We start from the raw sequence: 15829 nt of genomic DNA, 5'->3' as shown, positions 1-15829 counted from the left end.
GCCACTTAATTATTGCTAATGAATTGATGGTCCACGATTGATTTAGGGAAAATAGGAAATCCCTAAACCAGCATGAGGCCAGAAAGGAAGAAGCAAAGGTAGATGAGGACCCAGAAAGCACCACCTTGATTTAGGTGGTCAAATATGCAAAGCTACCAGTTATGTGGAGACATAAGGCACAAAAAAGATAATACCTCCATTTCACTACCTCCTACAAATGTGACAATTAACTTTACTAGTCATGCTGCTTGTAGGCAGTACTTCATTTACAAAGTGCATTTAAAACAGACTATTTCACAGCTGCAAAATACCGATTGACTGTTGTAGAAGAAAAGATCATGATGGATTTCTGAGGTATTTGGAGACTACCACAACTTTAAAACTGCCCTTTTTCAATTCATCATTGCTAAGACCATAGAAATTAAAAAGACAAAGCACACAAAGCAATTTTCTACAGCAACTAAACCGGCTTTCAATTATTCAGAGCTGATTATCCATCTTGTGAATAATCCCATTTCTTTTCTTCACCCCCACATTCTTCTTCTCCCTCCTGCTATCTTTCAGCTGCTTCATAGCCCTAGAACCTTCACCAGATAATTGGCAGGACCAGACAGAGGACGTGAAACTCAAATGAGACCAAATTCCTCTTTGTTAAGATTTAGATGTACAGAGAGATTTGAAGAAATGGCTATGAGACACTTGGATTATCTTGAGATTTCTATTATCTGTGTTTTTCCTGAACTCAGTTGGAATAATCACTCAATCATACTTTTTGAACACTTATGGTGTGCACAGCACTGTGCAAAGAGCTTAGGAGTTTTTTTTTCAGGTTTTTTTTGTTGTTTGCTTGTTTTTAATGGGATTTGTTAAATGTGTCAGGCACTATACAGACACTGTGGGAGATACAAGCTAATCAGGTTGGACACAGTCCTTGACCCTCATGGAGTCCACAGTCTTAATCCCTATTTTACAAATGAGGTAACTGAGGCTCAGAGAAGTTAAGTGACTTTCCCAAGGTATCACAGCAGACCAGTGGTGGAGCTGGGGTTAAAACCCACGTCCTCTGATTCCCTGACTCATGCTCTTTCCACAAAGCCATGCTACTTCTGAGTTGAGTAATGCTCATTTTGGACAGGGAATGTGTCTGTTATATTGTGTTTTACTTTCCCAAATGCTTAGTACAGTACCCTGCACACAGTGAGTGCTCAATAAATATGACTGCTGAGTTGAGAGTTCATAGAACTATGAGGTGCCTTGATCACTATCATAAAATGGCACATCTCTGATTTTCTGGACATTGTGGGTTATCCAAGAAGATTTCGGACAATCTCTCCCACCAACTGACAACAGGATCATCTCTTTAAAACCCTTGGGATGAGCCAGAGAAGAAGTGTTGGAAACGTTAGTAAATGCTTACTACATACCATTATTATTAGTAGCAGTAGTAAAGGAAATTTTTGATGAACAATTTTGACTTCTAATTTTATTGTGGTGGAAGAGTTAGGGCCCTTAGGAAATTATGAATAAAATTATGTTTGAAAGTAAACTGGTCCCAGGTACAGGTAGGTGGTGAATTGTTTTAATTATCCACACAACTGCTTCCCGCCCAGGCTTAACACTTTGTGGCAAACTGAATAATAATAATAATGATATTTGTTTCAAGCCAAGGACTGAGGTAAACATAAGACAATCACATCAAACACCATCCCTTTTCTACTCAGGGAATACAGTCTAAGATATAAACAGAGCAAAGATAGAGAGAGAAGGCTTTTAACTTCAATTTTGCATATGAAGAAACTGAAACCTGGAAGAGTTAAGTGCTTAGTCCATGGTGGAAGAGCTGGGATTAGAATCCAGGTCTTCACACTCCCAATTCTCTGTCTTTTCCACTAGAAAGCTGAGTTATGTGTTTACACAATGGATGTAGCCACACTTTTCCCTCTGTCCAATTAGAGCAGCTAAAAAGGAAAAAGGCAAGCTTCTGATACTGCTAATCCCTTTATTCAGTCAAGAGAAAGAGAGAGGAGGAAACAATGACAAGTTTTAGCCAGAAGCTTCCAAACTCTGTCTTTGCTGATATTTTGAAGCATTTTCTACAAATGTATCGTAATGACTAACAATGCTGACCCTCTTATAGACAACTAGGGTTCTGTTAGTGTGCATACCATATATATAGGAGGAAGAAATGTATGAAAACTAAGAGTACTTCAGTAACTCTGAGTTATGGTGCTACCTCAACATTATCAAAGCCCTTTTTCCAAAGGACAAAAATTGTCAAATGTGCAGAGGTTTGAAGGAAATAAGCCATTTTTTAAGCATTCTACCTGTTAGTCTACCTGTTAGCTTCCTAGTATTTCAGTCCTCCCACCCATCCACTCTAAAGCATGTACCTCTTTTGGTAAATGTTGTAATTTGTTTCTGTCTGCATTCAAGTTGCTCAGCTTCTTCAGCTTCCCAATGCTCTTTGGTAATGTCTGGTTAAATGAAAAACAATTAGAAGACATGGATTAACAGTCCTATCAATATCAGGCTTGTTAGCCAACCAGCATTTGTAATTGTCATCTGGCAATGTTCTTCAGATAGCCTGAGACACAGGGCTCCCTTCTAGATTCTAAGCTCTAGACTGAGAAGTAGCATGCCGTTGTGGGTGGAGCATGAGCCTTGGAGTCAGAAGGACCTGAGTTCTAATCTGAATCTGCCATTTGTCTGCTGGGTAACCTTAGGCAAGTCACTTCACTTCTCAGGGCCTCAGTTACCTCATCTGTAAAATGGGTATTAAGATTGTGAGCCCCATGTGACACAGGGACTTAATCTGTTATACACTATAAGAGTTTTCCCTTCCTCATTCTTCCCCAAATAAAGATCCCCTCTGCATCTAGACTCCTTAGTATAGAACCAAGCATCCAGTGGGAGCTCAATATTAACTGAATAAAAGGGGCTCCATTATCATTATTATTATTATTTATGGCATTTGTTAAGCATTTACTATGTGCCAGGCACTGTTCTAAGCACTGGGGTGGATACAAGCAAATCAGGTTGGACAGAGTCCCTGTCCCACATGGGACATAGTCTCAACCCCCATTCTAAATAAAGTACAGAGAAGTAAAGTGACTTGCCCATAGTCATAAAGCAGACAGTGGCAGAGCCAGGATTAGAACCTATGACCTTCTGTTTCCCTGACTCGTGCTCTATCCACTACGCCATGCTGCTTCTCTATGAGCTTCATTGTATACTCCCAAGCATCTAACACAGTACCCTGCACACAACAGGTACTCTAAAAATTTAGAAGATGAGGGTGATGGACAAATAGGCTCTTATAAATAATAATGTTGGTATTTGTTAAGCGCTTACTATGTGCCAAGCACTGTTCTAAGCGCTGGGGTAGACATAGGGGAATCAGGTTGTCCCACGTGGGGCTCACAGTCTTAATCCCCATTTTACAGATGAGGGAACTGAGGCACGGAGAAGTTAAGTGACTTGCCCACAGTCACACAGCCGACAAGTGGCAGAGCTGGGATTCGAACTCATGAGCCCTGACTCCAAAGCCCGTGCTCTTTCCACTGAGCCACGCTGCTTCTCCATTCAGTCTCTTATGCTAATGATGAGACTATCTGACTAAAATGCACAACTGAGGCAGCCTATTCCATAATCTTTCTCTTCCACCAATATAGAACCGTACTCTAACTGGGACAATATGACACAAGTAAAGTTTAGTTAGGGCTCATCTATTTTCAGCAGGAACTTTGAAGAGTTCTAATGGTGGTTTAGTTCACTACTAATGAATATCATACCATGTCCCCTGAATTTCCACAATCCTAATTCTGGAGTCATTTTAAGCCACTTGAACTACTTCAGCACCATGCCAAGATAGATGAAAAGTGAACACATTGAACAAAATTAAGGTGAGGCAGGACAGGCTGAAGACCAAGAAGCAGCACTTACAACCAGAATGTTCAGAGAAAAAGGAAATGAAAAGAAACATATTGTAGCCAAAACAGCCTTTTCCCAATATTCCCAGATGGTAAGCTACCACTACAGAAGGCAGACCTCACTTACCAGAAGTTGGTTTTCTGTAAGAACTAGTTCAGTAAGGTTTTCACATTCTCCAACAGCCTCTGTCAACTTGATGAGTCTATTCTGGTCAACTTTTAAGATAGACAGCTTCTTTAACCTTCCTGTAAGAGAAAGCAATAATTTCATCTGTTCCTGAACTAAAACTCTTCAGATGCTGGGTATCTGGTTCTGAGATTTTTTTTTTTGTTTTAGGGAGGTGGTATTTGTCCTAGGTTTTCCTAGTTATGAAACTGCACAATTCGAATTAATTTGCCAATGGGTGCAAGAAGATACAAAATAATATTTGTTAAAAGGGATAAGGCCATCTGACCAGAGGAGTACATGCCCATGTTTCCCCCATCCTAAAAAAACCCTCTCTTGACCCCACTGCCTCTTCCAGCTATCATCCTATCTCCCTCCTACTCTTCCTTTCCAAACTCCTAGAATGAGCCTCTACACTTGCTGCCTGGAATTCCTCAACTCCAACTCTCTCTTGGACCCCCTCCAATCTGGTTTCCGTCCCCTCCACTCCTCCGTTACTGGCCTCTCAAAGGTCACCCATGACCTTCTTCTCGCCAAATCCAATGGCTCCTACTCTATCCTAATCCTCCTCGACCTCTCAGCTGCTTTTGACACCTTCGACCATCCCCTTCTCCTCAACACTTTATCTAACCTTGGCTTCACGGACTCTGTCCTCTCCTGGTTCTCCTCTTATCTCTCTGGCCATTCATTCTTGGTTGCCTTCACAGGCTCCTCCACCCCTCCCATCCACTAACTGTAGGGGTTCCTCAAGGGTCAGTGTTTGGTCCTCTTCTGTTCTCCTTCTACATTCACTCTCTTGGTGAATTCATTCGCTCCCATGGCTTCAACTATCATCTCTACGTAGATGACACCCATATCTACATCCACTCCCCTGTTCTCTCCCCCTCCCTCCAGGCTTGTATCTCCTCCTGCCTTCAGAACATCTCTACCTGGATGTTTACCCACCTCCTAAAACTCAACATGTCCAAGACTGAGCTCCTTATCTTCCCTCCCAAACCCTGTTCTCTCCCTGACTTCTCTGTCACTGTGGACAGCACAACCATCCTTCCCGTGTCACAGGCCTGCAACCTTGTTGTCATCCTTGACTCTGCTCTCTCATTCATCCCACACATCCGTCACCAACACCTGCCGGTCTCACCTTCACAATATCACCAAGATCCGCCCTTTCTTCTCCATCCAAACTGCTACCTTGCTGGTACAAGCTCTCATAATATCCCAACTGGATTATTGTACCAGCCTCCTCTCTGATCTCCCATCTTCCTGTCTCTCCCCACTCCAGTCTATTCTTCATTCCGCTGCCTGGGTCATCTTCCTACAGAAACAGTCTAGGCATGTCACTCTCCTCCTCAAAAACCTCCAGTGGTTGCCTATCAAAAGCTCTCCATCACCTTGCCCCCTCCTACCTCACCTCCTTTCTCTCCTAGAGAAGCAGCGTGGCTCAGTGGAAAGAGCACGGGCTTTGGAGTCAGAGTTCATGGGTTCGAATCCCGGCTCGGCCACTTGTCAGCTGTGTGACTTTGGGCAAGTCACTTAACTTCTCTGTGCCTCAGTTACCTCATCTGTAAAATGGGGATTAAGACTGTGAGCCCCACGTGGGACAACCTGATTCCCCTGTGTCTACCCCAGCGCTTAGAACAGTGCTCGGCACATAGTAAGCGCTTAACAAATACCAACATTATTATTATTATTATTACTACAGCCCAGCTCATACACTCCGTTCCTCGGCCGCTCACATCCTCACGGTCCCTCGTTCTCACCTGTCCCACTGTCGACCCTGGCCCACCGTCCTACCGCTGTCCTGGAATGCTCTCCCTCCTCACATCCACCAAACTAACTCTCTTCCCCTCTTCAAAGCCCTACTGAGAGCTCACCTCCTCCAGGAGGCCTTCCCAGACTGAGCCCTCCCTTTCCCTCTGCTCCTCCTCTCCTCCCATTCCTTCTCCCACCCTCTGCTCTTCCCCCTTTCCCTCCCCACAGCACTGTGCATATTTGTACATATTATTTCTCTATTTATTTTGTTAATGATGTGTATATATCTATGATTCTATTTATCTTGATGATATTTACACCACACTACTTTAGTTTTGTTCTGCTTTGTTTTGTTGTCCGTCTCCCCGTTTAGACTGTGAGCCTGTTGTTGGCAGGATTGTCTCCAACTGATGCTGAATTGTACATTTCAAGCACTTAGTACAGTGCTCGGTACATAGTAAGCATTCAATAAATATGAATGAATGAATGAACCTAAAACTCAACCTGTCCAAGACTGAGCTCAAGCTCCTAATCTTCCCTCCCAAACCTTGTCCTCTCCCTGACTTCCCCATCACTGTGGACGGCACTACCATCCTTCCTGTCTCACAAGCCCGCAACCTTGGTGTCATCCTTTACTCTGCTCTCTCATTCACCCCACACATCCAATCTGTCGCCAACACCTGCTGGTCTCACCTTCACAACATTTCCAAGATCCGTCCTTTCCTCTCCACCTAAACTGCTACCTTGCTGGTACAAGCTCTCATAATATGCCGACTGGATTATTGTGTCAGCCTCCTCTCTGATCTCCCATTCTCCTGTCTCTCCCTGCTCCAGTCTCTTCTTGATTCCACTGCCCAGAACATCTTCTTACAGAAATGCTCTTGGCATGTCACTCCCCTCCTCAAAAACCTCCAGTGGTTGCCTATCAACCTTCGCATGAAACAAAAACTTCTCACTCGGTTTCAAAGCTCTCCACCATCTTGCCCCCTCCTACCTCACCTCCCTTCTCTCCTTGCACAGCCCACCCCAAACATTCCACTCCTCTGCCTCTCACCTCCTCATGGTGACTTGTTCTCTCCTGTCCCGCCATCGGCCACTGGCCCATGTCCTACCACTGACTTGGAATGCCCTCTCTCCTCAGATCCGCCAAACTAACTCTTCCTCTCTTCGAAGCCCTACTGAGAGCTCACCTCCTCCAGGAGGCCTTCCCAGATGGAGCCCTCCTTTTCCCTCTGCCCCTCCTCCCCTCCCCATTCCCCTTACTTCCTCCCTCTGCTCTTCCCCCTTGCCCTCCCCACAGCACTTGTGCATATTTGTACATATTATTTATTACTCTATTTTGTTAATGATGTGTATTTATCTATGATTCTATTTATCTGGATGGTACTGATACCTGACTACTTGTTTAGTTGTCTTTCTCCCCCTCTTAAACTGTGAGCCCATTGTTGGGCAGGGATTGTCTCTATCTGCTGCCGAACTGCACATTCCAAGTGCTTAGTTCAGTGCTCTGCACACAGTAAGCGCTTAATAAATATGACTGAATGAATGAATAATATTTTAGAAGATGGCTTTTTTACACTGCCCTCAGTTAGCACATTCTGGCTCTCCTGGGCCCAGGGAACTGAGATATCAGTATTACCTAGAGGAGCATTGAACAGTGTCTGATAAACCATCTTTGATTTAGCTAGTTATATTTCATTCAGTTACAGCAAGTAACCCACTTTCAGAAAATAGCATCGAAGGGAACTGCAATTTCTATGTGGTATGGTGGAAGTCGCTAGAAAATCTTCACTCAAGAGTTAGTGGTACCGTGGAACCCCTAATACAGAATGTCCCTTTTAGGAGCAACAGTTCTTGCTGAAGGAGCAGACTTCCAATTAAATTGGCCTTTGGAAGAAGTAGGGACCGTTTTCTGAGAAACTGGAAGCTCATCACTGCTTTCAGAAGCCCCTAAGCCCAGTCTGGGAGTCTTTCAAGAGGCGAGGGATTCAACTGCATTGGATCTAATCCTGAAGAGTGGGCCTCAGCAGACACCTAGAGCAAACATGGCAGCAACTTAGAGACTATTTTCCTGAAAAGGGGGATTTCTGGTGGAGCAGAATTCTGGAAAAAGTGACATATTTCTCTGAGATACTACACTTTGGGAAGGGAGGTGACATTTGCCAAGGCAATTGGTAAAACAATGAAAAATGAGAATGCGTAAACCATAACATGTTGCCTCCTGCTCATTCTACTGCACCCTAATTACCACTGATGTCATTAGAATATACTCATATGCATGAAATGTGAGCCCAAGTTCAAAATTCAACCTACAATTTCAAAGTTGAGAGTTCAGTTTCAAGTCCAAGTTCAAAATTCAACCTACAATTTTGGGTTGCCCACTGCAATCCAAAGGAGAAATATTTTTTTTTCTATTTATACATTAAAAGATAGGATAGGCAGAATTGAAATCATGCTCAGTGATATGGGGGAAACGTGGAAAATGGTGGCCAGAAATACACCTTAACACAATTCCGTTCTGGTGTCAGGGAATTTCAGATACCCAAAGCATATTTCTCAGCTCACAACAAAGACTAAGAAAGTGAACGAGATAAAATGAATATGGTTACTTACCTATGCCATCAGGTATAATCTCCAGTAAATTCTGAGAAATGACTAAATCCGTTAATGAAGTCAGGCCACTTATTTCTTCAGGCAACCTCTCCAACTTATTCTCAGAGACATCTAAGCATAGCAGGCTTTTCAGGTTTCCTATTTCCTATATTAATGTCACAAAAAAACAAGAGTAATATAACTTCCAAAGCAATTCCAAAGAGAAATTCTTAAAACTGGCCTTCTTGGTAACAAGAACTGCACTTTTTCTAAATTGTGGAGAACACAGTGTGATGACGACATTACAGATTCCGCGAAAGCCTTTATTCAACTATACGCTTGACAGCTAACATGTTGAAGAAATCAGGCTTAGGAAATATGTCAATTATGAGCAGCATTTCTGCAATGAATAGAAACAGGTGATACAATACCATTTTCTTCATTCTTCTATGTCACGGTTCTAAAACGTTATCCAGCTATATATAGGACTCAACAAACTGACCCTGATCAATTCATTGCTACTCCAAAGACTCATAAAATAAGAACTGTTTATTTTGAAAGTTGAGATCGGTACCCAGTAGCCTTTTATTTTGTTGAAGGGAAAATAAGAGATATTGCCAAAAGCACTGTGGGAGTGGGGGTGAGAGGAGACTATAAGAACAATCTGACTGGTTGCAAATAGGTCATATAGTGGAAAAGACCATTGATTCCAATCTGTCAGTCTAAGGAATTCTAATTTTTTTCTACAGAAATTTCCTATGCTCCTATGCCTTTATCCTCATAATAAACTCTGTGCCCCTTTTCCCCTTGTTGTCCCCCCCCCAAATAAATCTACATTCCTTTCTCCTACCCCAGAATAGTCCCCACACTGCCTCAGTCTTTAATAATAATAATAATAATGTTGGTATTTATTGAGCACTTACTATGTGCCAAGCACTGCTCTAAGCACTGGGGTTGATACAAGGTAATCAGGTTGTCCCACATGGGGCTCACAGTTCTTCATCCCCATTTTACAGATGAGGTAACTGAGGCCCAAGGTCACACAGCTGACAAGCGGCGGAGTAAGGATTAGAACCCATGACCTCTGCATCCCAAGCCCGTGCTCTTTCCACTAAGCCATGCTGCATCCCCACTAAGCCATGCTGCATCCCCAATTTTAGTTCTTTTAGTTCTACAGCCAACCTCATTCAATGCTCTCCTCCTCCCTCCCATTTCTTTCCTTACATACTGCTTCTTTCCTTTCTCCCTGCCTCCCTCTCCCTTTATCCCTCCCTCTTCTTCTACCAGTATTTTCTGGTCCAGTGAACTGTTAAACAGTTTCCAGACTCAAACTGGGGCAACTCATGATTATGGTTACAACGATGGGGCTCTGACTGGCATCCTCAATCCAACACATTATCAACCCGGCTAAACCAAATAAAAGACCAGCTGTGTTTTTAATCCTGAAAGCACACCTACAGTATGAGAATAAACTAAACAGTCCTAAACTAAAATTGGGATAGGGTCTATAGCAAATCACAAAGCTCAATCAATGCGTTGGGGAAAACAAGGTGATAGCAGGCCAAGAAACAGCATTGAGTACTCTGCTAAAAATTACTTCAAACTAGTAAAAAGCCCACTTATTTTAGTCTGCTGTGCCTGTTCACCAGATGGAAGAGCCAGCTTGCTTCAGTTCCAAAATATAACTGGCACTTAGAAATCTGTGAGAGATCCAACTCCATCTGGAACACAATTCTTACGTTCAGTAATAAAAAGTGAAAAAGAGCCAAACACCACATGCCAGATAAGATATCCACAATATCGCTGAGTGAAAATGTTCAATAAAAGCTTTTAGCCTTGTTTTCCATCAGTTATTACAGGAATGTGGTGACCAATAACTAAGTAAAATTACTGCAGACCATTTGGACAAGATAAAGTGCTCCATAAATGCATAATGACAATAATAGCAGATCTCAGACTGTACATATTTGTTAGGCTTAAAGCAGACTGTGATGTGGACATGGGTGACAGGCCCTCTGTTTCAAAATTATCAGCCTCAACTACCTCTGGGGAGGGCGCGTTGAGCTTTTCATTTTGCTACATATAAATCTCGACTGTTAAATGCACACAAATGCAGCACGTTTGTTTTATTGTGTGGCTCAATCGATCACATTTTCTGAGCACTTACTGTGTGCAGAGCAATGTACTAAGTGCTTGGGAGAATACAATATAACAGAGATGGAAACATGTTCCCTGTGCACAACAAGGCTCATTCATTCCATCTCAGTTTGGTAGGGCCTACTTTCAACTTCCCCAAGAAAAATCAGTACATGAGCAGTGTGAGATAGTTGTTATCACTTACCTGAGGTAATTCAGCCAGCTGATTTCCATCCAACCAGAGATCCTTAAGATGCAGAAGTGCTCCAATAGTTTCTGGCTAGAAATAGTTAAAATGAGGTTAGGGTCACAACTTTCCCAGTGATCTTTTTACTTCTAAATCCAATTAGACTTTTCACTTCCCAGTGATCTTTTTACTTCTAACTCCAATTAGACTTTTCACTGCCCTCCCAGAGCCGATCCTGGTCATTCAGAAGAGGGGAGGAAGCTGAGGTTCTGCTTGCAGTCTCCCATATGCTCCTGGCGTACACTGCTCTGCTATCTCCCTTTCCTTCCTGGTTGGCCTAGGGATGCTAACACTGGGTCGGTTCTGTTCAGTCTGGGACAACCTTAGACTTTGTCTCTCCAGGAGATGCTGTCAGACAAGGCCAAGGGAGGGGGAAGCCTTTCTGCCGGGGCACCAGTGAGTGTCCCATCCTCCCCCAAGATGGTGCCACTCCTGGGAGTCCTGCCTGCTGAGGGGACCATGGCCTTCTAGAGCAGGGAGGCCTGGGCCATTAAGGAGGGTCAACTGAGGTAAGACTGAACCTTAGAGGGGCCAATGGAGCTCCCACTGCATTTCTAAGAGCCTGCTGAGACATCAGTCCTGCAGAGTTCCGGCTGAGTAAGGGATGAAGCAACATACAGCTGCCTTTAGGGCTCAAGATGACACAAAATGAATGGACAAGAGAACAGACAATAGACATATATATTGGGCCCTGTAGCTGTTAAACTGGATATAAAGATTCTCAAATATCCTTGGTAGCAAGTATTCTGAAGAGCCCAAATACATTTCCCAGATTCCTTTCCACAGTTCATGTTTTTGAAAATAAATACCTAGTCCCCTCATATAATAGTAATATCTTGAATTTGAACAGGGCTTTTATTTTTCCAGAGTCTTTTCAAATCAATTTGTCTCATTTTATCTCAGTGCTGTGAGGTAGGGTGAGGAAGGTATATTATCCACATTTCACAGATGAGAAAATTGAAATATTGAGCAATTAAGTGGTATGCCCAAGGTCACTCTATAATTTGTAGCAAACATGGGATTAGAACATGTGTCTCAACACTCCTAGACCCACGCTCTTACTGATAGGCCAAGATGCCTCCTTAAACTATATGCCACTCCCAGAGTGGCTTTTTAAATTTTTTCCAACTTTTTCAAATTCTGCTTCCTGTAACCAGCTGTTGTTCTCCACCTCACTGAGAATTCATTTCCATCCTCTCCTCTAGTCTTTCCCAATTAGGGCTGAAGAGAATGAGGTTCAGATGGAATTTCCTTCTTAAAACACTTACCAAATGATAGATCTCATTGTTTCCTAAATCAAGTTCCTCTAATCTCTGAAGCTGGGTGAGTGATCTGGAAACAGAAAAGTGCTATGTGAGGTCATCCTACCCAAAGGATATGATGGTTTGTTTTCATACAAATTTTAAAGTGTTCAGCTCCAACTGTCTCATCTAAACTGACCCTATCTGGGCACCATTTTGAGGATGGGATGAATAATTTCACCTCTGGGAGCCTGCCTAAGGCAAGGGAATTGGAAGCACAGGGAAACCCCTTCTCTCCTAGTTTACAACTGCTATGCCCCACCCAACCCCATGTCTCTGAATCATGCCTCCACCCAACTTCATAATATGTGAGAATCAAGTCACCATAAACAAGTGCCTCAAATGCCAATGCACTGGTTCCTCTGAAACAGGGCAATGATTTACTGTGAGGCAATACGGTGGCAGGAGAGGACCCAAAGCCCAGGGACCCTTTCACAGTGTAGCGTGGTGACCTGCTACGTCAATTAGCCAGTGGGGGAACAAGCCATTGGACTGGCCTCTAATACTCTACAATGGTTAAAGGGAAGGAAGCTGGTGTGAAATACATTTGAAAAGCTACCCATTTGGCTAAGGGCTCGGCAGAGAAATCCCTGATTTGTCCAATACAGGCTAGAGTGATAACCTCGTTAGAAACAACAAAGATGCCGCTGTAACACTGGACTCTGAAACTTGTTATAATAAGTGTTCAAATCACGCAACACAAGCCTTTATTTTGGAAGTGAATCAACCGTCATGAGGAGACAATTTTTCTGAATTACCTGACAGAAGTGCTCTTCACACAATACTCCCTCTCCCCCAGTCCCCTAGAAACTTACTCTGGCAAGTACGTAAGCAGGTTCTCTCGCAGTTCCAGGGAAGCCAGGTTATAGAGGCTGGAACAAGGAAAAGATGAAAACTTGATCCAAGCTTGGTTCACACTTAGTTGAATAAAACAGATTATTGACTGACTGTGTGACATCCTAGAGCTAATTTATCACCCTAAATTTTGCAATTTAGTTCACCCAATCCAAATATCACCTAAACAAACAACTCACAACTGCTAAATGTGATTCTTACTCACCACCCATTACATCAGTCACTCAGGGATAGAGTTTGCAACATAGTATGCGAGTGTTGGGCCTTCAAAACCAATTCTTAAAACTCTCCAGACATAAAATACTGTCACACTAAAATAATTACTTTCATCCCACAGGATTTAAAGTGCTCTGTATATACAGTCTCACACTCCCAATTCTCCTACAATGTAGGGATTGAGTTCTTGCCAAACTTTGCTTTTAGAGAAATTCATGCTCTACGATTCACCCTGTTTCTACTGACACTGTAGTGTTCTGCTGGCAGGCGGACACCTACTACCAGGAAAGCATTCCTTAACTCAGCTGCCACAGTCAATAGAAAATGCAGTGAAAAATACACATTCTGGCACAAGTGAGTGTATATCTCAAAAGCATTCCTTCATGGTAGCCATTAGGTGTAACCCCCATTTGAAAGAACTGGAAAATGATGTTAAGTGACAACAAAAATCACAACCAAGGAAAGAGCACAGCTTGGAATAGATGCCAAAATTGTCCACTCCCAAGCAACGTTTTCTCTGGTAAACCACGCTGCCCCAGAAAGAAAATTGGAAACAAAATAGTGTGTGGATTTTTCTCTGCTTTTCCTCTTGGGGTTAGCTAACTCTAAGAACATGAAATTTCTCTTGGGCTTTCATCACTGAAGAGCTACACAAAGTAGTAGTCTTAGAAAGGTGCAAATTATTAGAATGCCCAACCTGCATAGAAAGGCACATAATGGAATAAGGGAGAGCATGCTTCTAAGCTTTTCAGTTATGCCATAAACCAGGCTTTTGCTAATATCACCATAGTAACATTCAGATTTTTTTCAGGGTTTTATTTATGAGCGAACAGAACACAAGGAGTCAGACATTATCCCAACTCTATAATCTGCCTTAATCCTCCAAACTCCCCTTTCCCAGGGCAAAATAAAAACCATATATTGTACCAGCAAATAGCAGAGGATCCAAATGAAAAAATGCACTTGACATGAGGCAACAAGATTTCAAAGTATTTTAAACTTCAGCTTCACCAAAAATAAACCTACTGAAGAGAATCTCCATTTGGAGAAATGTGCCAACTCAGTATCCCTTTCCCCAGGTTCAAGCTGAATCATGTTCTAGGAGAGCTAATGTACGTAGGGTCACTAGCACCAAGAAATAAAATCCTTTAATAATCACAGTTGCTACAGACGTAACACCTTGCCTAGGACAAACTCCCAACAAAAAATAATATGAACAAATGCTAACCCTGAGGCTAACCAGACTACAGCCAACCTGTTTTCTTTTAGATTATATTTGTTTTAAAAAAATTATTCAATACACATAACCTATCACACAATAAACTCCCAGATATCCATTAGCCCTACCTGTACTTAATTAAAGTGTCTGTCACCCCGGCTAGACCGGAAGCCCCTTGAGGGCAGGATTCAGATCTTCTAACTCTTTTTTTTTTACTCTCCTGAGTGTGCATATATATAATTTACCCTCAAGGTTTTAACACTGTCTGTCTCGGTCTGGTCCAAGGTCACAAGTCACTTCACTTCTCTGTGTCAGTTACCTCATCTGTAAAATGGGGATTAGGACTGTGTCCCCATCTCAGTCACTCAATCCAATTTATTGAGGGCTTACTCTTTGCACAGCACTGTACTAAGCACTCAGTACTAAGCACTGAGTATACTATAACATTATAACAAATTCCCTGCCCACAGTGAGCTTAGCCTAGAGGGCGAGACAGACATTAATATAAGTAAAATTACAGATACGTACATAAGTGCTCCCCAAATGCTTAGTATAGTGCTCTGCATATAGCACTCAATAAATACCACTGATTGACTGATGTGTTCAACTGATTATCTTACATCTACTCCAGCACTTAATACAAGCACGGGATATAGTAAGTGCTTGACAAATACCTTAAAAAAAAACCCCACACACTCTAAAGCAAAAATTTTCAATTTGAAGCAAACCTGTTGGACACAGAACATAGCACTTCACATGGGCAAAACAATCATGATCAGTCTATCTTAATTTGCAGAATATGTAGTTCTTTCAAACCTAGTCATATAGATGAGTACACCTATTGAACACTACTCTGGGCTTCAGATTAAGTTTGTGAAGTAGAACATTAGGTTTAAACCAACTTTATAGAAATGGCACATAAAGACCAAGAAGCTGAAAAATAAAGAGGAGGTCACTGAATAAGGTCCCAGATCTGCTTGGATGATCTGGGCAGGAAAAAGGACACCACTAAGGATTATTTTGTTTTTAGGGTATTTGTTGAGCACTGTTTCTAAGCTCTGGGGTAGATGTAAGTTAATCAGGCCGGATACATTCCCCGTCCCACACGGGGCTCACAGTCTAAGTAGGAGGGGGAACAGGTACTGAATCCCCATTTTGCAGTTGAGGAAACAAGGGCAGAGAGAAATAACTGACTTGCCTAAGGTCACACAGCAGGCAAGTTGCAGAGATGGGATTAAAACCTAGGTCCTTTAGTTCCCAGGCCCATGCTCTTTCCACTACACTACACTGTCTAGAAGGCAAAGGTGTTGGATATGCTCACTATGGGTCAGTGTTTCAAAGAGATCATCATTGACAATGATTCTTTTATCTGAACTCAATGCCCTCAACCTGCCTTCCCTCTCCCACACATCTCCTCCC

At 42.5% G+C, this 15829-nt stretch overlaps 1 protein-coding gene across 1 annotated transcript in view; it reads right to left on the bottom strand.

Annotated features, from left to right (window-relative positions):
* Window positions 1-15829, bottom strand: part of LRRC1 (leucine rich repeat containing 1) — a 159669-nt gene that overhangs the window by 32354 nt on the left and 111486 nt on the right. Inside the window, exons 5-10 of the mRNA XM_029072931.2 lie at window positions 12936-12992; window positions 12088-12151; window positions 10778-10852; window positions 8458-8602; window positions 4057-4175; window positions 2391-2474 (exon numbers count right to left, since the gene is read on the bottom strand). Coding sequence (XP_028928764.1) covers window positions 2391-2474; window positions 4057-4175; window positions 8458-8602; window positions 10778-10852; window positions 12088-12151; window positions 12936-12992 — 544 coding nt within the window. The remainder of the gene's footprint in view (window positions 1-2390; window positions 2475-4056; window positions 4176-8457; window positions 8603-10777; window positions 10853-12087; window positions 12152-12935; window positions 12993-15829) is intronic.

The sequence above is a fragment of the Ornithorhynchus anatinus genome, chromosome 1, assembly GCF_004115215.2.
Source record: "Ornithorhynchus anatinus isolate Pmale09 chromosome 1, mOrnAna1.pri.v4, whole genome shotgun sequence".
Classification (NCBI taxonomy): Eukaryota; Metazoa; Chordata; class Mammalia; order Monotremata; family Ornithorhynchidae; genus Ornithorhynchus; species Ornithorhynchus anatinus.
Note: the sequence above shows the minus strand (reverse complement) of the source record. Positions and strands in the feature narration are given on the sequence as shown.